Here is a 22,791-nt window from a genome sequence, read left to right on the forward strand (position 1 = left end):
CACCAACGTTAAATACAGAGGGATAATCGCCTCTTTTTACCGGCTGGTTATGCTGTGTTTAATGCACCCTAGGATGTGGTTTGCCCTCTTGGCTGCCAGGGCACACTGCTGACTCATATTGAGCCCAATCTGTTAGAAAAGCAACAAATATGGCATTGTGTGTGGAGTTGTCCATGGCTCTTAAGATACAAGTCTTTGACTTAAGTAGAATTTTCTATGCATAGAAAAGTTAGTACTTGCAAATCTTAATGTCTCGTAGTGATGGCTTTAAAAGTAAAAAATAAGATGAGTTAAAACTATGGTGCTGGAGGTTTATTTTCAAGTTATTTGAGTTGGTCTTAATTTGTGACTGGTGCCTCTTAAAATCTTGTTCCATTATTCCTGTTCCCTGCTCTTTCTATTACAAAATTATATTTTGTATTTAATATTTATACCTTAACATTAAGCCTTCACATGGGGGGGAATTCCATTCTTTCTTTTTTAAAAACAAAGAAATAAATTTTGTGTATTTTCTTTAGGTCAGCAGTCTTATTTTGCATGTAGAAGAAGCTCATACGCTCCCAGTAAAACATTTTACTAATCCATATTGTAACATCTACCTGAACAGTGTCCAGGTAGCAAAAACACATATCAGAGAAGGGCAGAATCCTGTATGGTCAGAAGAATTTGTCTTTGAGTAAGTCTTAATCTTATTGAATTATTGAATTTCACTTGAAAGTTGAATTGCATTTAAGATTCTTTATGCTGTATTGTTTTGCATATGCTTTTTAAAAATACTGTATGCATGATTATATAGCAGCCACCTTTCAGCCACAAATGCGCGGGTAGAATTTTGTGTATGCATCTATGTATCTTTGTTAATATAATTGTCTTCGGCTTATCATGAGAACTCAGGATTGAAATAACTTTAGAATAAGTTTAAATGTTGGCCAAGTATAGTATTAATTGAGGCTTTCTGTCTTTTCCCCTAGTGATCTTTCATCTGATATTAATAGATTTGAGATAAGTCTTAGTAACAAAACAAAGAAAAGTAAAGATCCAGATATATGTAAGTATTTTTCTGTAAAAGATGCGTATATATTGCAACAATGGATAGAATTTTCATTGCTCGTCAAACACTGTCACAAGAGAAATAAGTATATTCTGTGATTGCTATACAGCTTTATTGGTATGTTTTGGATGTCTGTTACTGACTCTGCATTAATGTTTTTACAATAAGAACCTGCATGGTTTTTAGTAGTAAAATGCACAGTAATCCAATCCTGTGTATCTGATGGCTTTTCTAGCTCTATTCCAGTATACCTATTATGTTATGCTGTGACCATGTTTACCAAAAAAAAAAAAAAAGGAAAGAGAAGCTGTCAGAATTAATCTGCTCCATAAAATGTTACATTCCACTAAGTTAATTTCTTTAATCTGTTTTAAGCCCAACTGTGTGGAATTGCTTTTGTCCTTTTCAGGTTTTTTTGTTGGTTCCAGTGAGAAAGAGGGAGGAAAGGTAGTACTTTCCTCACTTAAAAATAAATAAATAAAAATCCAACTTGACAGTCTGTAGAACAAAATTTGCTTCAGTCCTCTGTCATCCTGGTTTCCCCCCCATTCTCTCTCATCTGTGTTCCCAAGAATTTACTTTCCTCCTGTTAAGTACACAGCTTCTTCAGCTGTTTTGTTTTTATTTTTCTATTCCAGTGAACTACTAGCAAGATGGTAAGACTTATCAGCTTTCCAAAAAAAAACAAACCCCAAACCAAAAAACCCCAAACACACCCAAACCAAAAACCCTCCCCAGAAACCCCAGACCTGGATTCTGAGCCACACAATGTGTTTTTTTGGCTTTCAAGGTACTTTGTTTCCCACCATACTTGTCTTGTAACTTCAGCCCTTTGCCTCCTCTCTGTTGCCTGCAGTGCAGACACCCTCCTGCCCAAGATTTGTTCCAAGTACTTTTCTGTTGTGTTCAGACCTGTCCCAAAGCCTGGCACAGTATTTATAATCTGTTGCTGTTGGCTTTGGTTTGCATGTATTGTGTTACTGGCCTGTTATGTTTGCCTCAGTGTCAATTTCTTTCTCTTTTTTTCCTCTTAAAGAAAAGATTTGTAGGGAAACCTTGACCAAAGTAGAAGAAATACTTCTAATACTGAATGCTCTTGCGGAACCTAATTCAATTTCAAAACTCTTGCCCTTTCCCCTGACTAGAAAAGTTTCTGCATAGCAGAAGTGTCATGGTTTAGCCCCAGTCATCAACTAAGCACCATGCAGATGCTCACTCACTTCTCCCCCCCCACCCAGTGGGATGTGGGAGAGAATCGGGAAAAGAAGTAAAACTCAAGGGTTGAGATAAGAACTGTTTAATAGGACAGAAAGGAAGAAACTAATAATGATAATAATAACAATAATAAAATGACAATAATAATAAAAGGATTAGGATATACAAAACAAGTGATGCACAATGCAATTCCTACCACCTGCCGATCAACACCCAATTAGTCCCCGAGTGGCGATCCCCCCACCCCCACTCCCCCGTTTATATACTAGACATGATGTCACATGGTATGGAATACCCCATTGGCCACTTTGGGTCAGGTGCCCTGGCTGTGTCCTGTGCCATCTTCTTGTGCCCCTCCAGCTTTCTTGCTGGCTGGGCATGAGAAGCTGAAAATTCCTTGACTTTAGACTAAACATGACTTACCAACAACTGAAAACATCAGTGTTATCAACATTCTTCTCATACCTAACTCAAAAACATAGCACTGTACCAGCTACTAGGTAGACAATTAACTCTATCCCAGCTGAAACCAGGACAAGAAGGAAAAATGTATTTCATTTGACAGACAAAAGGACTTTCTAATTGCAGTTGTGACCTTGTTCTTGCACAGTCCTTCGATTCATTTGAGCCAGAAAATTCTTAATCTGGGCCAAAGCTTTGGTTAGTAAAAGAACCTTTCAAAGGATAATTAATGAATGGAATACTTTGGTAAATTTTTTTAAAGTGTTTTTGTAGTTTGCTTCTCGCTGTCCAGATTAAGAAGACTGCTATATTTAGATGTATCCAACTGGTGGATGGTTATAGATTGTTTCCTTATCTAGGTCAAGAGGATTGGCAATGTTTCTTGATTATGGTTAGGTAGACACTTAGAGCATAACCTACCAGTCCTTTCATTTTGGTGTAAGGATTAGACCATATCAACTTGAATTAACAAGCATTTCTGCCTAGATCCTCATCCCTATTAAATATTTTAAGTATATGGGGGGAAAATTGAGCTAAAAGATACCTTATCCAACTTGCCTGTGTGCTGTGTTGCCTAAACCCTTAACCTCTCCAAAAGCAAGAAAATGGGTTGGTTACCTTTCTGAACATTTCTCCTTTGTAGCCACAGTTATTAAACATGGGTTGCTCTAAAGTGGGAGTAATGCGAGGTTCATCTTCCCAGCTAACCCATTAAGTTAACTTTCCTGCTTGTTTTTCCTGTCATAAAGCAGATTGAGGACCCAAAAATCTAGTATTGGTTTCACTGCTTTTTCTTCCATTGTAACACACAAAACTAAATACCAAAATGATACAAGTATGAAGGCTATTTTTTTCAGTATTTGTGATGGGTTGACCTTGGCTGGCTGTCAGGTGCCCACCAAGACCTTCTCTCACTCCCCCTCCTCAGTGGGACAGGAGGAGAAAATAAGATGGAAAACTCGTGGGTCAAGATAAAGGCAGCTTAATAAAGAAAAGCAAAGGCTGCACGTGGAAGCAAAGGAAAACAAAAAGATTTATTCTCTATTTCCCATCAGCAAGCGATGTCCAGCCACTTCCTGGGAAGTAGGGCCTCAGTGTGCATAGTGGTTGCTTTGGAAGACAAACACCTTAATAATGAATGCTCCCCTCTCCTCCTTACTCTTAGCTTTTATTGCTGAGCATGACATCATATGGTATGGAATATCCCTTTGGTCAGTTTGGGTCAGCTGTCCTGGCTATGTCCCCTCCCAACCTTTTGCCCACCCCCAGCCTGCTGGCCTTTGAGGAGTGAGGTTGGAGAGACAGCCTTGATGCTGTGGGAGCACTGCTCAGCAGTAGCCAAAATGGGTTTGTTATCAACATCTTTCTAGCTACAGATACAGAGCACAGCACTATGAGGGCTGCTATGGGGAAAGTTAACTCCATCCCAGCCAGACCCAATATAGGCATTTAAAAATATTTCTTTAGTTTTCAAGTCTTTCGCTTTGAAATTTGCCTATTATGAGCGTTCATTACATTATTAATTTTGTATTTTTGCTTTTAAAAGGTATTTCAAATATTCAGAAATTATACTAAACACTTTAGCATCAGTTCTACTTGTTTTCTTTATAATATATTCAAATAAATATATAAATATGGCTTGGAAAAAAACCCACAAAACCTCTGTAATATATTGTTAGATTTCATCTGTTCCTACTGAAAATTGGGATGCTCAAATTTGATCAGACAGTTAAATCAGTAAATGCCTTAGGGCAGTTCCACATAGGGTTCAGCCGGAATGGAAGTTCTGGTGTGGTTTTGCACCAGGATAGTTGGTTAATTTCAGATTAATTCACGTTGAAAAAGAAAGTGGTTTTATACTAGAGGCAGTCACCTCATGCAGTCAAGTCTGTAGAGCAAAATCATAGAATCATAGAATGGTTTGGGTTGGAAGGGACCTTAAAGATCATCTAGTTCCAACCCCCCTGCCATGGGCAGGGATACCTTCCACTAGATCAGGTTGCTCAAACCCTCGTCCAACCTGGCCTTGAACACTTCCACAACTTCTCTGGGCAACCTGTTCCAGTGTTTCACCACCTCACAGTAAAGAATTTCTTCCTAATATCTAATTGTCGTGGTTTATCCCCAGCCGGTAACTAAGCACCACGCAGCTGCTTGCTTACTCCCCCCACCCAGTGGGATGGGGGAGAGCATGGGAAAAAAAGTAAAACTGATGGGTTGAGATAAGAATAGTTTAATAGAACAGAAAAGAAGAAACTAATAATGATAATAATAACAATAATAAAATGACAATAATAATAATAGGATTGGAATATACAAAACAGGTGATGCACAATGCAGTTGCTCACCACTCGCTGACCGATGCGCAGTTAGTTCCCGAGCAGCGATCCCTCCCAAGCCAACTCCCTGCAGTTTATATACTGGGCATGATGTCACATGGTATGGAATACCCCTTTGGCCAGTTTGGGTCAGCTGCCCTGGCTGTGTCCCCTCCCAACTTCTTGTTCCCCTCCAGCCTTCTTGCTGGCTGGGCATCACAAGCTGAAAAATCCTTGACTTAGTCTAAACACTACTTAGGAACAACTGAAAACATCAGTGTGTTATCAACATTTTTCTCATACTGAACCCAAGAGATAACACTATACCAGCTACTAGAAAGGAAATTAACTCTATCCCAGCCAAAACCAGGATGCTAATCTAAATCTGCCCTCTACCATCTAAGAGATAATCTGACAATATATTTGATGGCACAAATTTTTATTGTTTTTATTAATACTCTTTTGCTGAAACAAGATGATGTGCTGAAAACAAACTCTTTTTTATTCAATGCTAGCACTGTTTTGCTGGAGATAACCTACTTAACAATGCTTTTTTCCTAAAGTGTTTATGCGTTGCCAGTTAAGCCGATTACAGAAAGGACATGCAACAGATGAGTGGTTTCAACTCAGTTCCCATATACCACTGAAGGGTATTGAGCCAGGATCTTTGCGTGTTCGAGCAAGATATTCTATGGAGAAGATCATGCCAGAAGAGGAGTACAGTGAGTTTAAAGAGGTATTGTTTCCTTAGTTTTTCAAAATTTACTTTCTTTGTTGTTTGAGAGAGATTTCAATAACACTAGTAGACATCGCTAAGTAGTATTTGTAGTGACTGTCGTGTTAGGACAAGTTTCTGAACATTATTCTGGTTTTCTTTCAGCTCATACTCCAGAAAGAGATGCATGTGGTCTATGCCTTATCACATGTTTGTGGACAAGATAGAACATTGTTGGCTGGCATTTTATTGAAGATTTTTCTTCATGAAAAGCTTGAGTCACTATTGTTACGAGCACTAAATGACAGGGAAATAAGCATGGAAGGTACTGTACTAATTACACTAACATTTACTGAAACTCTGGTGAGGGAAGGGCTCCCATGTCTTCATTTCCGTCTCCTCACTTAATTACATCATATATCAAACTGTGAACACAGCATATTTTTTCCTCTGCTTTTTGTTGTCTCTTTTTCCCAATTTTTCACTTTATTTTTTTCAGATGAAGCTACTACTTTGTTTCGTGCCACCACTTTAGCAAGTACGCTTATGGAGCAATATATGAAAGCCACAGCAACACGTTTTGTTCACCATGCACTGAAAGACAGTATATTAAAGATAATGGAGAGCAAGCAGTCCTGTGAGGTGATACCTTGAACTATGTTTTTTTAAAAATTTTGATTTGTTGAAATTATGACCTACTGGTTGTTTGCTTTGGAAGCATTTATTAATCCTTCAGAAATAATTTCAATACTGGAACTGAACTGATTATGAGGTTTTTCTAAATGTTAGCTTGAACAATCTTCATAGCATCACTTTTAAATAATTTTTTTAACTCAAATGTCTTTAAATTGTGTATTTAGTCTTTAGCAATTGTAAGTTCTTTTGTAGCAGTTACTGAATGGCCTACCCTAAATAACTTGTGTTAAGCTCTGGATATACTAGAAGTCAATGTCTGAACTTAGTTTCATTTTAAAACTCCCTTACATTAACTGCTTGTGTTAGATCCTATCTTTATTTCTAAAATGACCCTCATAACTTCTGTTTCACTTGAACTTAATTATGGAAGGGGGGGGGGGGGGGGCGGGCGGGCGGGCGGTCTCCTCAGAAGACTGGAATAAAAGATATGAAAATATATGTAGTTAAAAAAAGATGGGTAGTTATGGATAGTGTTAAATGTTTGTGCTGTTAAAAGCATAGTGCACTATAACTTAAAAACATTGCTTTTTCACATTAGTTTCCTGGCTAGCCCTTGAAGCAGATTTGTAAGTTCTGTACAAGTCTGAGATATGTACAGCAGTAGAATATTTAATTTATTTTGAAATAGTATTCAGTGTGTAATATTATCGAATTATATATGTAGTTCTATTCAACACAAGAGACTTAGTGTTTTTCCCTTTTGGTTTTAGTTAAATCCCTCAAAATTAGAAAAAAATGAAGATGTAAACATTAATTTGGCACATCTACTCAGTATACTTTCAGAATTGGTGGAGAAAATATTCATGGCTGCAGAGATACTGCCTCCGTAAGTTTGTTCTCTTCTGTTCAAATTTGTACTTAAAAATTCCTGTTTGTGTGATTTATATTGCACCGTAAAATGGTGTTCTTACTGGTTTATCTTATACTAATCAGTCCTAAGACTATTTTCTTTAGGGCTGTTATATGTACAGAGAAAAAACCCCAACACTTGAATGAATTGTACTTTTTACACATGTGGTAGGTTAACCCTGGCTGGATGCCAGGTGCCCAGCAAGCTGCTCTATCATTCCCCCTCCTCAGCTGGACAGGGGGGAGAAAATATAACAAAAAGCTCATGGGTTGAGATAAGGACAGGGAGAGATCATTTGCCAATTACCGTCATGGGCAAAACAGACTTGACTTGGGGAAATTAATTTCATTTACTGCTAATCCAAACAGAGTAGGGTAAGGAGAAATAAAACCAAATATTAAAACACCTTCCCCCACCACTCCCTTCTTCCCAGGCTCAACTTCACTCCTGATTTTCTCTACCTCCTCCCCTTCAAGGAGTATGGGGAATAGGGGTTGCGGTCAGTTCATCTGTCATGGTGTAACCCCAGCCAGCAACTAAGCACCACGCAGCCACTCGCTCACTCCCCCCACCCAGTGGGATGGGGGAGAGAATCAGAAAAAAAGTAAAACTCGTGGGTTGAGATAAGAACAGTTTAATAGAACAGAAAGGAAGAAACGAATAATGATAATGATAACAATAATAAAATGACAATAATAATAATAATAAAAGGATTGGGATATACAAAACAAGTGATGCATAATGCAATTGCTCACCACTTGCCAACTGATGCCCAGTTAGTTCCCGAGTAGTGATCCCTCCCAGGCCAACTCTCCCCAGTTTATATACTAGACATGATGTCACATGGTATGGAATACCCCTTTGGCCAGTTTGGGTCAGCTGCCCTGGCTGTGTCCCCTCCCAACTTCTTGTGCCTCTCCAGCCTTCTTGCTGGCTGGGCATGAGAAGCTGAAAAATCCTTGACTTAGTCTAAACACTACTTAGGAACAACTGAAACCATCAGTGTGTTATCAACATTCTTCTCATACTGAACCCAAGACATAACACTATACCATCTGCTAGAAAGAAAATTAACTCTATCCCAGCCGAAACCAGGACACCTCCTTTGGGCACACCCACTTGCTCCAGCGTGGGGTCCTCCACGGGCTGCAGGTGGTTATCTGCTCCACCGTAGGCCTCCATGGGCTGCAGGGGAATCTCTGCTCTGGTGCCTGGAGCACCTGCTCCCCCTCCTTCAACGACCTTGCTGTCTGCAGAGTTGTTTCTCTCACATATTCCCACTCCTCTCTTCCAGCTGCTGTTGTACAGCAGTTTTTTCCCCTTCTTTAAATATGTTATCACAGAGGTGCTACCACTGTTGCTGATTGGCTCAGCCTTGGCCAGCAGCGTGTCTGTCTTGGAGCCAGGTGGCATTGGCTTTATTGGACATAGGGGAAGCTTCTAGCAGCTTCTCACAGAAGCTACACCTGTAGCCTCCCCGCTACCAAAACCTTGCCACACAAACCCAATAGAGCACAAAAGCTTTTGGCTAGCACACATGCTTTTCTTTGAGTGAGAAGCTACTACATCCAAGGGGTCAGGGAAAGAAGAAATAAATTAAAATATCAGTATATTATCTCCACAAAGAGGTAGAGGACAGTACTAGTTAGCAGACAATTGTATATATTTAATTTGGTTACTAATTCTTTCCCTTCCTCCTACTCTGAAAAAGAGATGTAATAATTAACAGCATTAAAAATACAAATGGGTGGTAGTCGAAAGACACCCTGCTGTGATTACTTCTGTCTATCAGGGAAATGCACAGGTTATTCTTTTCGTTTTTTTAAAAAAAGCTAAAATAACTTGTTTAGACTGAAACCATTGAATAAAAAGTGCGTAGTGCTAACAGTTTTCTTTGACTTTTTTATCATTAGCTCTTAATGTAAGCAAAATGCTGAATTTTGCATTGTGTACTGGGTCTGGCTGGGATGGAGTTAATTTTCTTCATAGTAGCTGGTATGGTGCTGTGTTTTGGATTTGTGACTAAAACAGCCTTGACAGCACAGTGGTATTTTGGCTACTGCTGAGCAGTGTTTGCACAGAGTGGAGGTTTCCTTTTTTTGTCCTCCTTTTTGACACTCAGCTGCTGCCTGCTGTTCCCCCCCGCAAAAAAAAGGTGAGTAGGCTGGGGGTGTGCAATAGGTTGGGAGGGCATGCAAACAGGACAGCTGACCCCAACTGACCAAAGGGATATTCCATACCATATGATGTCATGCTCAGCAATAAAACTGCAGGGAAAGGAGGAAGGGGAGTGTTCAGGGTTATGGCATTTCTTGTCCCAAGTAAATGTTACACATGATGGAGCCCTGCTTTCCTGGAGATGGCTCAACACCTGCCTGCCGATAGGAAGTCATGAATTAATTCCTGATTTTGCTTTGCTTGCATGCGCAGGTTCACTTCACCTGTTAAACTGTCTTTATGCCAGCCCATGAGTTTTTCTTGCTTTTTCCCTTCTGATTCTCTCCCCTATCCTGCTGAGGGGGAGTAAGTAAGCGACTGGTTGGGGGCTTAGCTGCTGGCTGGGGTCAACGCACCACAATCCTTTCTGATGCCCAGTGTGGGGCTTGAGAGGTTCTAGATAATGACAGATTTAATCTGATTGTGCTAGACTACATCTATAGTTGTTATAGCTGTTTAGTTATTACTTGGCAAGTTGTTACTTGCTCTTGCTGTTCACAATGTTGACTTGTTTGTTCTCGATACTGGTTTATTTGTTCCATCATCTGCTCCATGGCATGCTCCATCTCTTGCTCTACCTCAAACTCTACAGCTTGTTAATGGCTGCTTCCGGCTTTTGCAGTTTGCTGTGATGTTTATCACTTTGTTGTGTTTTGCCTGGGAGAGCTATGTGTTTTAGGGTGGTTTCAAGGATTCCAGAGAAGGCAAACACACACACACTGACTATAAGGGAAAAAGCAAGCATTTATTAACTACAGACATGCGTTATGCTAAGGGTATCTTGTAAAGCAGATTAACATACCGACCCGAGGACCGTGAGGAAGATGGACCATCCGTATATTCTTGTGCAGTCTTGCACCGCGAGCTCAGCCCAGCAATCGATAGGTGCCAGCTTTATGTGGGCGTCCCCACGGCAGCAACAGTGGCCTTGCCGTACACCAGCCCGATGCTCTTTGGGAAATCCCGGTATTTATACATTTGTGGAGGAACGGGTTTCGGCACACGTGGCCAGTGGATGCCAAAACACACCTTGGTTGTAACATATAGGGAGCCTATGACGCATGCGCTTGCTGGCCAGGCGTGCTGCACGAGCCATAGCCACCCTGTCTATTGGTTCATGGGCTTTGTACACGCGGCATATTGTCATAATCCAGCAGTCACGTGCCAACCATGCACACAGCTGTACTGTGCAACAGCCCGCTGCCCGTCTTCCCCCAGTATTGCTTGGCTCTCTTATCTCCGTGGTCAGCATTCCAAGCAATGGGCAACAAACCATCCGTTTTCTGTGCTGACTGCGTTTTTCTCGGCTATCTACCTCTCCCCCAGTGTTCATCCACGGACCAAAATCCCATCTTTTAACCCCTCTGTATACACTATGCCACCGCGTGGTCCGTGGATGGACCACGACGATATTCTACCATTTGTATGACATGTTGTTGCAGCAGAGTATCCATCATTTGTCATATTAGTTGAATAATACAGGGGACAAAACACATGATACATAAAAATACAAGACATACAAGAGCAAAATCTAAGATGAGTTGTCATAGCTGTGGCCACCCCCATGGCCACCCCGCAAAGGGGTTCCAACCTGTTTGCATGACAAGTTGGTGACTTAGCCTTTGTAGCTCCTGTATTTGTGCATGAACAGATGTGGAGTGGTAGCTCAAGTTCATGCAACAGAGTCCATCAAAGTCTTGGCAGCCATGTCCATGAGCAAGTAATAGAAAGTCAATTGCAGCTCTGTTTCGTAAGGTTGCGTGTCTAATACTATCTACATCTAATAGTAAATAAGTTAATTCTACACCAATCTGCATTCAGGGACCCCTGAATTTGTGATTCCTGGGGTGGCAATGAGGGTGAATGCCCGATCCATGGAAACCAGGCATTCCAATCCGTCAAGTCTATGGCCTGCTGCATGGGGGTGTCTGTCAATAGGTTCTTAAACTTCGTTGATGCCAGCAGAACCCCTATTAAACCTGTGGAAAAGGGATTGTTCAGTGTTGCTGTACTGAGGCATAAGGAATCTTGTCCGGTCACGTTAGCCAGGGTCATCCAGATGTTTTCTTTGGGTTGCGGCGGTATCCATGACTACGTCCATCTGTGAACACAAGAGGGGAGGGGAAACATAGCCCATACCCTACTCCTGTCGCATTAGGTGCTGTGCTGGCACGCGCTGCCATGCATTCTCCCTGCACCACAATAGTTACAGCTTGCGAGTCATCAGCAGCTATAACTTCAGCCACAACCAGTTGTCCTAATGGGGGCCGATACCATACCTGCGTCCCAGCAAACCACTGCATGGTCTCTGTAGTTGGTGGTGCATTCAGGACATGATATACCAAAACCCATGGGGTGGTAGGTAGGATCACCGCCCACGAGGAGGTGTTTTTGATTCTAAATATGAGTGGTCTTTTTCCAGATTCCTGAGTTGGATTCAGTAACTCTAGGCCCCAGGCCAAGAGCCCTAGGGTCAAGCACAATAAACATAGACAGTTACTAGAGGCTGGATACAGCATGACGTCGGTACAGAACCAGCATGTCTCTTGGCTAGCCATGCTTATATCTGTAGTACTTTGTATGGCATATCCGCCACCTTGGGGTGTAGCCGTGAAGGCCATCCCTTGTAGGACAGATATTCCTGGATTTGCAGCCTTTGTGGTTCTGATCTGCCCTTACTTTATGCGTAGGATGGGGGTCAAGCTCTGGCCAATGATACGGTTATTGAAGATGCGTACTGCTTCAGTTAGATGGTCTACCCACCCAGTGAATGTACCACCCCCCAAGCGCTTCAGCTGCTCTTTCAATAATCCATTAATGCGCTCTACTAATCCCCCCCCCGGCGGTGGTAAGGGAGATGCCATGTCCACGTAACTCCTCGGTCACTGGTCCGCTGTGCTACTCTGGTGTTTTTGAAATGCAGCCCATTGTCAGATTGGATCTCTACAGGGGTACCATAATAGAGCTCTATCATTTCTAAGCATTTAATTGTGATATGTGTATTACTATAGTGGCTGGGAACTGCTACTACTACTGAATATGTGTCCACAGCTACGCAGATATAGCCTATGTTCCTACAAAGGTCCAATATAGTCAATCTGCCATACTTCACCCCGAGTTGTGTCCCGCCATATGCGCCCTACTGGTTGATCTAAATAAGGATGTCTTTTTAGCAGTTGGCAAGTTTCACATTGAGCACTACGTTTGAACATCTTTTACTGAAAGTTGTATACCCCGGGCATTAGCCTATGCTATGGTGGCGTCCCTTCCTCCATGACTGGCCTTCTCATGGGCCCACTGTGCCAACCATGCTCACAGCTGTGCTGTGCAACAGCCCACTGCCCGTCCTCCCCCAGTATGGCTTGGCTCTCTTATCTCCGTGGTCAGCATTCCAAACAACGGGCAAAACCCATCTGTTTTCTGTGCTGACTGCGTTTTTCTCGGCTATCTACTTCTCCCCCAGTGTTCATCCATGGACCAAAATTCCATCTTTTAACCCCTCCGTATACACTATGGTAAAAGCACTGGCCATGAGCCGAATCTGGCATTTGTGCCATGCACTGCTGTTGTCCCGATACTCTGGGAACCAACTATCAGAGACAATTAACAATTACACCTTTTTCTTCTTTTTCTCTGGGAGCCATTTTGTGGGGGAAATGAAGAATGGCACCTCCTCCTTCTTCTCCTCAGGGGTAGATGTTTCCTGCCTCGTTACAATGGCTCTTCAGTTTCTGGAATATCCTTTTGTAACCAGAATGCTTATATTGGTATGTGTCGTGAATCTAATTCCGGATTTTCAAAAGGGTAACCGACTAATTCGGAATGCCACTCAGGGATGTGTCCTGAGGCACATGGGTCGTGGGTGGCAAGTTGTGTGGGAGAAATTAGACAGGTGCCTAGAGCATTCCCCCCCTGCAGTAGTGTGGGACTTGGAACCTGAACAGGCATGGAATACTATTCAAGTGACAGAACACTTGAAGAAATTATGCCTTGCCTATATCAGACAAACAGCTTCTAGCACTGTGCTGGGGTCTGCTCTACTCTTACTGAACCTCTATTCAGGATTTGAAGGGCTCAAGAGGGTCTCTAGATCTGAGGACATACAAATGGACACTGTAGCTAAGCCAGAGACCCAACCCTCAACTATAACAGTCATTCCTATAGTCAAGAAGAAACAATGGAAGCAGAGGTCCACTTGTTTAGTAAGGGAGGAAGAAACTCCTCCTGAGGGGAGAGCAGGAAGAAGAATCAGAAGAGGCAGCCTGTTCTGCAGCAGAGCAGTCACAAGAACAGGGGAGGGAAGAGACTGAAATCATAAATGAGTCGGAAACCACCCGGTCCCTATCCTTGAGCGAGCTGTGAGATACGTGGAAAGATTATGGCCACCAGCCAGATGAGCAAATTATCACCTGCTTGCTCCAATGCTGGGATATTGGGGCCAACAGTCAGGAATTAGAAGGTAGGGAAGACCGGCAGCTGGGATCCCTAGCAAGGGACTGTGGAATCAACAAAGGGACTGAAAGAGGGGCAACAATCCACACCCTCTGGAAGTGGCTCCTGTCGAGCGTGAAGGCAAGGCATCCCCTCAAGGAAGGTCTTGTAAACTACCGAGGCAAGTGGGCCATGACTGAGGAAGTTATTCAGTATCTGAGGGAATTAGTGGTGGTGGAGGTGACCTACAGCAACCTGAACAATAACCAGGCCTCCAAAGATCCAGATGAAGTCCGGTATTTGCGGTCCACGTGGCGGAAGTTTGTATGGAACACACCGACATACGCCAGCACCCTGGTGATAATGGACTGGACAGACATCGAGGCACCAACTGTGGAAAGACTGGCCTGCCAGCTCTGGTGCTCTGAAGAGAATCTCTCTTCCTCCCTGACCCTACGGGGCAGTGGAGAAACCGTCCCAACAGTTCCAGCAACTTGAAGAGAATATCTCTTTCTCCTTATGTCGCGAATGAGATTTTGTTGCATGGCTTTGGTTTAGCAACAATTTAGGATTTATTAATATTTTTGAGATAGATCACAAGATTAGGTTGTATAATTTTAACAGTACTTAATCATCAGCCAATTTAACAGAGTGATTCGATGGAATTTGTTACAATCAAATTTGTGACTTAGTTAAGGATTCAAAAATGGCAAGGATCACCCGAAACTTACAGCAGGGTTGCACACACAGCTGGAGGTTAAATCAAATCACACACACACACACACACACACAGAGAGAAAACATTTCTGAACCACACACAGGCAGATAGTTCCGAACCAAACTGCAAATGCACGTGCACAGATACAACAGTTCTGAACCAAATTTTACCCCCCACACACACACGCAGAGAGGTTAACCTATGATTAAAATTTCCCTTTCGTGAGTTTCATGAATTACTCACTTTTATGTGCCAACATTCATCAACGGACGGTCAGTAAACCTCACGAAATCAGGCCTTTAAGTCCTCACGAAATCGTCAACGAACGATCTTTCAGTCCTTGCGAAATCTACCCTGAGAGGCATCCCAGCTCAGGGGGATATACTGGGTCACACAGCCTGCTGTGGTCCCAGAGAGCTAAAAAGGTCTCACCTTGGATCGCTATTTATAGGGTCTCCAGATGATTGGCTTTGGTCATTATTTTACATTTTGGCCACAATTCGTGCTGAGTCATTCTGATACACCATTCAGGCAGCAGATGGTCCAGGTGTGGCCAGGGGTTGCCTGACGCCCATAAGTCTCTGCACTTGCAACCAACATAACAGCACAATGGGAGTTTTTCCAAAGCATGCATAGCTTATCCTGAAATATCAGGGTGGTCCTGTGTGAGAGACTGAAAGAGTTAATGTCTCAAACATTGTGGTGGGGCAAGTTCTGCATAACTAGGAACTCTGCATAACAACAACCCCAGGGCAGGTGAGAAGTCAGTTAGCAACAGGGCGTGGAGGGCATGCTGGAGGGTGCGCAGCTCCACGCCTGACAGCTAATTAGCATAATGAGTTCGAGTGCCTGCCTGAAGGAGGGGCAAGGAGATTATAAAAGGGCACGAATTGAAGCCCCATGCACGTGCGCCCTCCAGAACTGGACCTCTAGACTGGCTGGACCAATGCTGGAAATCTTTCTCTTTTCTCTTCTCTCTCTCTCTTTTTTTTTCTATAACCCCTATACCTCATCCCTTTAGACATAAACCGTTGACCAAGTCTGGGACTAGGAGTGGATCTAGCCACCCCTAGGCTCCTCTCTGAGAAGGAGTCTAGAAAGCAAGGGGGTCCACTCCGAACCTCGTGACTCAGTGGGACGTCTCTCCTTATTGTCTTCCCTGAACTGATCCCCAAATAAGCAAGGCTTGTAGTATATGTTTGGTGATGTATGGTTAGCACGTGTTACACAGTTTACTGATGTAGTTTCATGCCAATTCTTGTTGTGAGCAAATAGAAGTTGAGTTCTGCGAGTTAAAGGATCCCTGGTATCGTTTCACCTTATTCTTGACCTGGGAATCAACGAACCTGAGTCGTCATCCTGAGAAATTGGGACCTGACATCCTGATGTACCATTCAGGCAGCAGATGGTCCAGGTGTGGCCAGGGGGGTGCCTGACACCCAGAAGTCGCTGCACTTGTAATCAAGATAACAGCACAACGGGAGGTTTTCCCAAAGCATGCATGGCTTATCCTGAGATCTCAGAGTGGCCTGGGGGGCTGCACCACCACACCTTACCCCTATAGTCTGGTGTCTCAGCTATCAGGAGTGCTGTATGAAATCAGCCTTTCTCTGCTCAAGGGAAAGGGAACTGTGGGTGCATGCCATGTGCCACCCTGTGGTTCTAGCTCTGCAACCACAGGGAAGACGTGAGGAAGTGGGGCGTTGCACCTACCCCAAACCTAGAAGACCACATACATGAACTGCAAGGAAAAACAGCAGTCAAAAAAGCTCCATCCAGAGAAGACTATTGGTCTGGTTGCTGTTGAGCAGTTCCCCAGACACAGTAGAAGGGCTGGTCCTCCTGCTGATCCTGATGAAAGGACTTCTGGTTTGCAATTACAGGAGCTGGGTAATGAATGCTTCAACCAAGAAGAGAGGGGTCCTTCCTCTGGCCAGGCAGAGGAAAGGGACAACCAGGTTTATTGCACTGTGTGGATTCGATGGCCTGGCACATCAGACCCATGGGAGTATAAGGCTTTGGTGGGCACGGGTGCATAGTGTACTGTAATGCCATTAAGGTCCAAGGGGGTGGAACCTATCTGGATTTCTGGAGTGACAAGGGGATCCCAACAGTTGTCTGTGTTCAAGGCCGAGATGAGCCTTACAGCAGACAAGTGGCAGAAGCATCCTATTGTGATACCTGGAGGCTCCATGTATCCTTGGCATAGACTGTTTCAGGAGAGGGTACTTCAAGGATCTAAAAGGGTACTGGTGTGCCTTTGGTGTAGCTGCCGTGGATGCAGAAAAAATGAAACAGTTGTCTACCTTGCACGGCCTCTTGTAGGATCCTTCTGTTGCAGTGTTGCTGTGCATTGAAGGACAGCAGGTGCCAACTTCTACCATGACATTGAACCAGTGGCACTATCACACCAACCAAGACTCCCTGCTTCCCCTCCATGAGCTGATTCATCAATTGGAGAGCCAAGGAGTGATCAGAAGACTCAATCACCCTTGAATAGTTCTATATGGCCAGTGCAAAAGTCTAATGGGGAGTGGAGACTAACAGTGGACTATCGTGGCCTGAATGAAGTCACGCCACTGCTGAGTGCTGCTGTACTAGACATGGAGGAACTCCAGTATGAACTGGAGTCGAATTGACTGGTACAGATAAGTCCATGCTAGAGCAGGTACACCCCTGTGAAGGGACTGTGGCCTGTAGATAAGTCCATACCAGAGCAGGTATATCCCCAAAGGGACTGCAACCCATGGAGGATCCATGCTGGAGTAGGGGCAAGGGATGGAGTTCATTGCAATGTTAAACTCTATAGCCTGGTCCAAAAGGACCAGGGGTGGAGATTGTAATGGATATATGTTTAAACTGTTGTAACCCATGATTTGAGTTGTATGCTATAAGAAGTACTATAACAGGAACCACCCGAACTAACAGTGGATGAGCTTTGCAAGAAGCCGGGCAAGTGCAGTAGTGACCCAACCTGAGCTGGCTTTGGTGCCCAATAACTCCACGCAACACACCACCTCTCCTGTCCTGAGTGACCACCATAACAGATGGAGCCCAAGTCACAGACTAAATGAACTCAATGGACATTTTATAGACGCTTCATACGGGGGCCCATAGACTAAGGGAAGGATATATGTGTATATATCAAAGGATGGGAATGGGGTTGGTGGTTGATGAGGATGTACTGGATAGTGTAGAACCCGAGCATGAGGTAAATGGTATTAAATAACAGGTGGAGATTGTACTGGGTTTGGATGGGATGGAGTTAATTTTCTTCATAGCAGCCTCAGTGGTGCTGTGTTTTAGATTTGTGACTAAAACAATGTTGATAACACACCCATGTTTTGGCTGAACAGTGTTTGCACAGTATTTCATGGTTGTTTTTTCTCTCCCCATTCTGTACCCCTCCCAGCAAGTAGGCTGGAGGTGAGCAAGAAGTTGGGAGGGATCACAGCTGGGACAGCTGACCCCAACTGACCAAAGGGATATTCCATACCATATGATGTCATGTTCAGCAATAAAACCGTGGGGAAAGAAGGAGGAAGGGGGGACATTTGGAGTGATGGCGTTTGTCTTCCGAAGTAACCATTATGCGTGATGGAGCCCTGCTTTCCTGGAGATGGCTCTACACCTGCCTGCCAATGAGTAGTGAATGAATTCCTTGTTTTGCTTTGCTTGCATGCGCAGCTTTTGCTTTACCTATTATACTGTCTTTATGTCGGCCCATGAGTTTTTCTAGCTTTTGCCCTTCTGATTGTCTCCCCTGTCCTGCTGAGGGGAAGTGAGCAAGTGACTGGGTGGTGGCTTAGCTGCTGGCTGGGGTCAATCTACCACAGAATGGCACAGTAGCACAGAAGTTTCTTTTGTGTCAGTGATAGCAAGGTTAGCGTTAAAAGCTTCATTCTTTTAAATATATGGTGCATCTCTTAACATTTTCTGAAATACAGCAGAGTGCTCCAATTTTTTGATAGGAGAGGACTATTGCTTAACTACTTCTAAACAACTAACCTGTATTTATGGATACACAAATTGTTATTCATTCAGATAAAAAATGGAAAAAAAAAACCAAGAAAAAAAGCTACCAAGCCATATTTTTTTCATTTTTGAAAAGGAAACACTACCTAAGAAATAGGAAAAAAAATATTATAAAACATTTAATGCACATATGAATAATCAGAATTTTATCTGCACAAATAGAATAGTATATTAGTCGAGGACTTTCTTTACCATTTGTAAATGGACTGTCATAGGAGATTTTAAATTAATTTAAGGCTTATGTCTGAATTATAAACCTAGCATTGATAATAGTACTGCATTAAGCAGGAGGTTGGACTAGATCCTTTCTGACCAGCTTTTTTTATTCATTGAAGTGTTGTGGTTTAACCCCAGCCAGCAACTAAGCACCACGCAGCCACTCACTCACTTCCCCCCCACCCAGTGGGATGGGGGAGAGAATCAGAAAGAAAAGTAAAACTCGAGGGTTGAGATAAGAACAGTTTAATAGGACAGAAAGGAAGAAAATAATAATGATAATAATAACAATAATAAAATGACAATAATAATAAAAGGATCAGGATATACAAAACAAGTGATGCATAATGCAATTGCTCACCACTTGCCAACCGATGCCCAGTTAGTTCCCGAGCAGCGATCCCTCCCAGGCCAACTCCCCCCAGTTTATATACTAGACATGACATCACATGGTATGGAATACCCCTTTGGCCAGTTTGGGTCAGCTGCCCTGGCTGTGTCCCCTCCCAACTTCTTGTTCCCCTCCAGCCTTCTTGCTGGCTGGGCATGAGAAGCTGAAAAATCCTTGACTTAGTCTAAACACTACTTAGGAACAACTGAAACCATCAGTGTGTTATCAGCATTTTTCTCATACTGAACCCAAGACATAGCACTATACCAGCTACTAGAAAGGAAATTAACTCTATCCCAGCTGAAACCAGGACAATATCCACCCCTTATTCTATACCAATTACTTCTTGCTCAGGTCCCATACTTTCCAGTGCATCCTAATTAATCACCATCACCTTTTCTGTCCTTTGAGAGATAGAGAGATATATATGCACACAGATATTCCCTTGGTCTATGGGCCATCCCTATAAAATGTCCGTTGAGTTCATTTAGTCCATGAGTTTGGGCTCCATCTGTCATAACAGTCTTTCTGGGCAGGAGGGATGGCACGAAGTCCTCTCAGTCAGCAGAGTAGGATCGGGCTTTAGTGTGGTCTGGCGAGCGGGTGACGTTGGGTGCAGCAGGAGGATGGTGCGTAGTGTTGGATTATTGCATGCTGAAGGCAGTTCTGGTCCCATCACTACTGCACTTTGCTCAGTTTTATCAAAGTTCATTCTTGCTTGATCTAAGTGATTCTTACTGTAATACTATGGATATAGCACATAACATTTATAGTAACAATGACATACAGTAGCAGGGTTATATAGCAACTAACATCATACAAGTTAATTCATTAGCTATTCTCACCTAAAATCAAATTCCCTTGAGGCACACATTGGAATTTGCCATCTTTCTGAATCGCCCACCAAGTGCACTCAGGTCCTTGAGGAAAAGCAATCGCACGAATGGGTTTGCCTTTGCCTGAGGCAGGAGTAACCCAGACTGTCTTCCCTAACATGTTTTTCATGTGCACTACAGGGTCTTTATCCCCTTCTACAGTACATAAAAGTTCTGACTGGGCAGGGCCACCCCGACTGGCAGATCCTCTGGTCTTGACTAACCAGGTGGCTTTTGCTAAATGTGTATTCCAATGTTTGAAGGTTCCACCCCCCATTACTCTCAATGTAGTCTTTAACAGTCCATTGTATCATTCGATTTTCCTGGAGGCTGGTGCATGATAGGGGATATGATACACCCACTCAATGCCATGCTCTTTGGCCCAGGTGTCTATGAGGTTGTTTCAGAAAAGAGTGCAATTGTCTGACTCAATTCTTTCTGGGGTGCCCTGTCACCACAAGACCTGCTTTTCAAGGCCCAGGATAGTGTTCTAGGTGGTGGCATGGGGCACAAGATATGTTTCCAGCCATCCGGTGGTTGCTTCCACCATTGTAAGCACGTGGCACTTGCCTTGGCAAGTTTGTGGGAGTGTGATATAGTCAATCTGCCAGGCCTCCCCATATTTATATTTCAGCCATCACCCTCCATACCACAGGGGATTTAACTGTTTGGCTTGCTTAATTGCAGCACATGATTCACATTCATGGATAACCTGCGCCATAGTGTCCATGGTCAGGTCCACCCCTCTATCTCGAGCCCATCTATATGTTGCATCTCTTCCCTGATGGCCTGAAGTATCATGGGCCCACTGAGCCATAAATAGCTCACCCTTCTGTTGCCAGTCCAGGTCCACCTGAGACACTTCAATCTTGGCAGCCTGATCCACCTGTTGGTTGTTTTGATGTTCTTCAGTGGCCCAACTCTTGGGTTTGTGAGCATGTACATGACATACTTTTACAACAAGACGGGATGCAATATCTTGCCACAGTGCGGCAGCCCAAATGGGTTTACCTCTGTGCTGCCAGTTGCTCTGCTTCCATTGCTGTAACCTCCCCCACAGGGCATTTGCCACCATCCATGAGTCAGTATAGAGATAGAGTACTGGCCACTTCTCTCTTTCAGCAATGTCTAACGCTAGCTGGATGGCTTTCACCTCTGTAAACTGACTCAATTCACCTTCTCCTTCAGCAGTTTCTGCAACTTGTCGTCACCTCCTCCTTTGGCGACATTCCAAAATCTTTGCCTTCTCGCCAATCCGTGATCACTTCCAAAATTCCTGGGCAACTGGGGTTTCCTATGTGAGCTCGTTGTGTGATCAGTGCAATCCACTTACTCCACGTGGCATCAGTTGCATGATGTGTAGAGGAGACTTTCCCTTTGAACATGCAGTCCAGCACCGGCAGTCGGGGTGCTAAGAGGAGCTGTGTTTCAGTACCAACCACTTCTGAGGCAGCTCAAACTCCTTCATATGCTGCTAATATCTCTTTTTCAGTTGGAGTATAGCAAGCCTCAGATCCTCTGTATCCCCAACTCCAAAACCCCAGGGGTCAGCCTCGTTTCTCCCCATGTGCTTTTGTTTCTCGAAATGAGCATTCGGTGATGCAGTTAAGTATTCTTTATTGCAGCACTGGAAGCACGGGGGATCGCTCCTCCAAACGTGCTTCCCGGCTGGGACTATTTGTATAGGTTATATACGTCTTACATAGATATTCATAGAATTTCCGAGAAATAATATACATATTCATTGATTTTCCGAGAAGTCATATGTAAATGTCCTTTAGGCATGCGCGTTGAAGGTCTTCGGTGGTCTTCTGGAGTCCTCTGGTGGTCTTCCATAGTCTTCCTCACTTGTCCGCTGTTTGACCCTTGTTGTATGAGTTTGCGCAGTACGATCCCCTTCTGGGCCCCACAAACAACTTCTCTGCTTATCACCTAGCTTTTGGCTCAGTCATCACAAGAGACAGAACATATTTTCTTATCAAACAGAATACCTCCTCAAACAGGACATGTTATCTTGTTGTATATTACAGACACAAGAATCTTGTGCTTTATGTCCTTGGCTTGTCTACGTAAATCAACTTATGGAGACAGTCGTTAACCTTCTAACAAATTCCTGAGTCTTTTATTTGGCAATACACTGAGTCTAAACATACGTTCTATTTCTACATCTACTAGGCCTAGTGTCATTCCCTGCATCACTTTCTGCCAGAGGCTCCAGGTAGGTAGGGCCATTCTCCCCAGCTGCGGTATAGAGCACATTTTTAACATCTTGTCCTGTCCGGACTGGTCCAAGGGCTACTGCATGAGCAATCTCCCGTTTAATTTGTTCAAAGGATTGTTGTTGCTCAGGGCCCCATTTAAAATCATTCTTTTTCCAGGTCACCTGATAGAGAGGGCTTACAATCAGACTGTAATTTGGAATATGCAGCCTCCAAAAACCCACAACGCTTAAGAAAGCTTGTATTTCCTTTTTACTAGTCGGTGGAGACATAGCTGCTATTTTGTTGATCACATCCATTGGGATCTGACGATGTCCATCTTGCCATTTTATTCCTAAAAACTGGATCTCCCATGCAGGTCCCTTGACCTTACTTTCTTTTA

The 22,791-nt window shown here is 43.4% G+C and overlaps 2 protein-coding genes across 19 annotated transcripts in view; one reads left to right on the top strand and one right to left on the bottom strand.

Moving 5' to 3' along the window:
* LOC126035245 (ras GTPase-activating protein 1) overlaps positions 1 to 22,791 on the top strand; it is a 148,159-nt gene that overhangs the window by 106,939 nt on the left and 18,429 nt on the right. For 15 of the 17 annotated variants that reach the window (XM_049793539.1, XM_049793536.1, XM_049793537.1 and 12 more), the window contains 6 exons: positions 519 to 676; positions 972 to 1,048; positions 5,610 to 5,782; positions 5,927 to 6,086; positions 6,261 to 6,403; positions 7,168 to 7,283. In XM_049793539.1, coding sequence (XP_049649496.1) covers positions 519 to 676; positions 972 to 1,048; positions 5,610 to 5,782; positions 5,927 to 6,086; positions 6,261 to 6,403; positions 7,168 to 7,283 — 827 coding nt within the window. Of the gene's footprint in view, positions 1 to 518; positions 677 to 971; positions 1,049 to 5,609; positions 5,783 to 5,926; positions 6,087 to 6,260; positions 6,404 to 7,167; positions 7,284 to 13,164; positions 13,292 to 22,791 lie in introns of all 17 variants that reach the window. The other 2 variants (XR_007504871.1, XR_007504872.1) reach the window with 2 other exon arrangements.
* LOC126035348 (uncharacterized) overlaps positions 1 to 22,791 on the bottom strand; it is a 247,848-nt gene that overhangs the window by 84,464 nt on the left and 140,593 nt on the right. The gene's annotated exons all lie outside the window — the stretch shown is intronic.

The sequence above is a fragment of the Accipiter gentilis genome, chromosome W (genome assembly GCF_929443795.1).
Source record: "Accipiter gentilis chromosome W, bAccGen1.1, whole genome shotgun sequence".
NCBI classification, from domain to species: Eukaryota; Metazoa; Chordata; class Aves; order Accipitriformes; family Accipitridae; genus Astur; species Astur gentilis.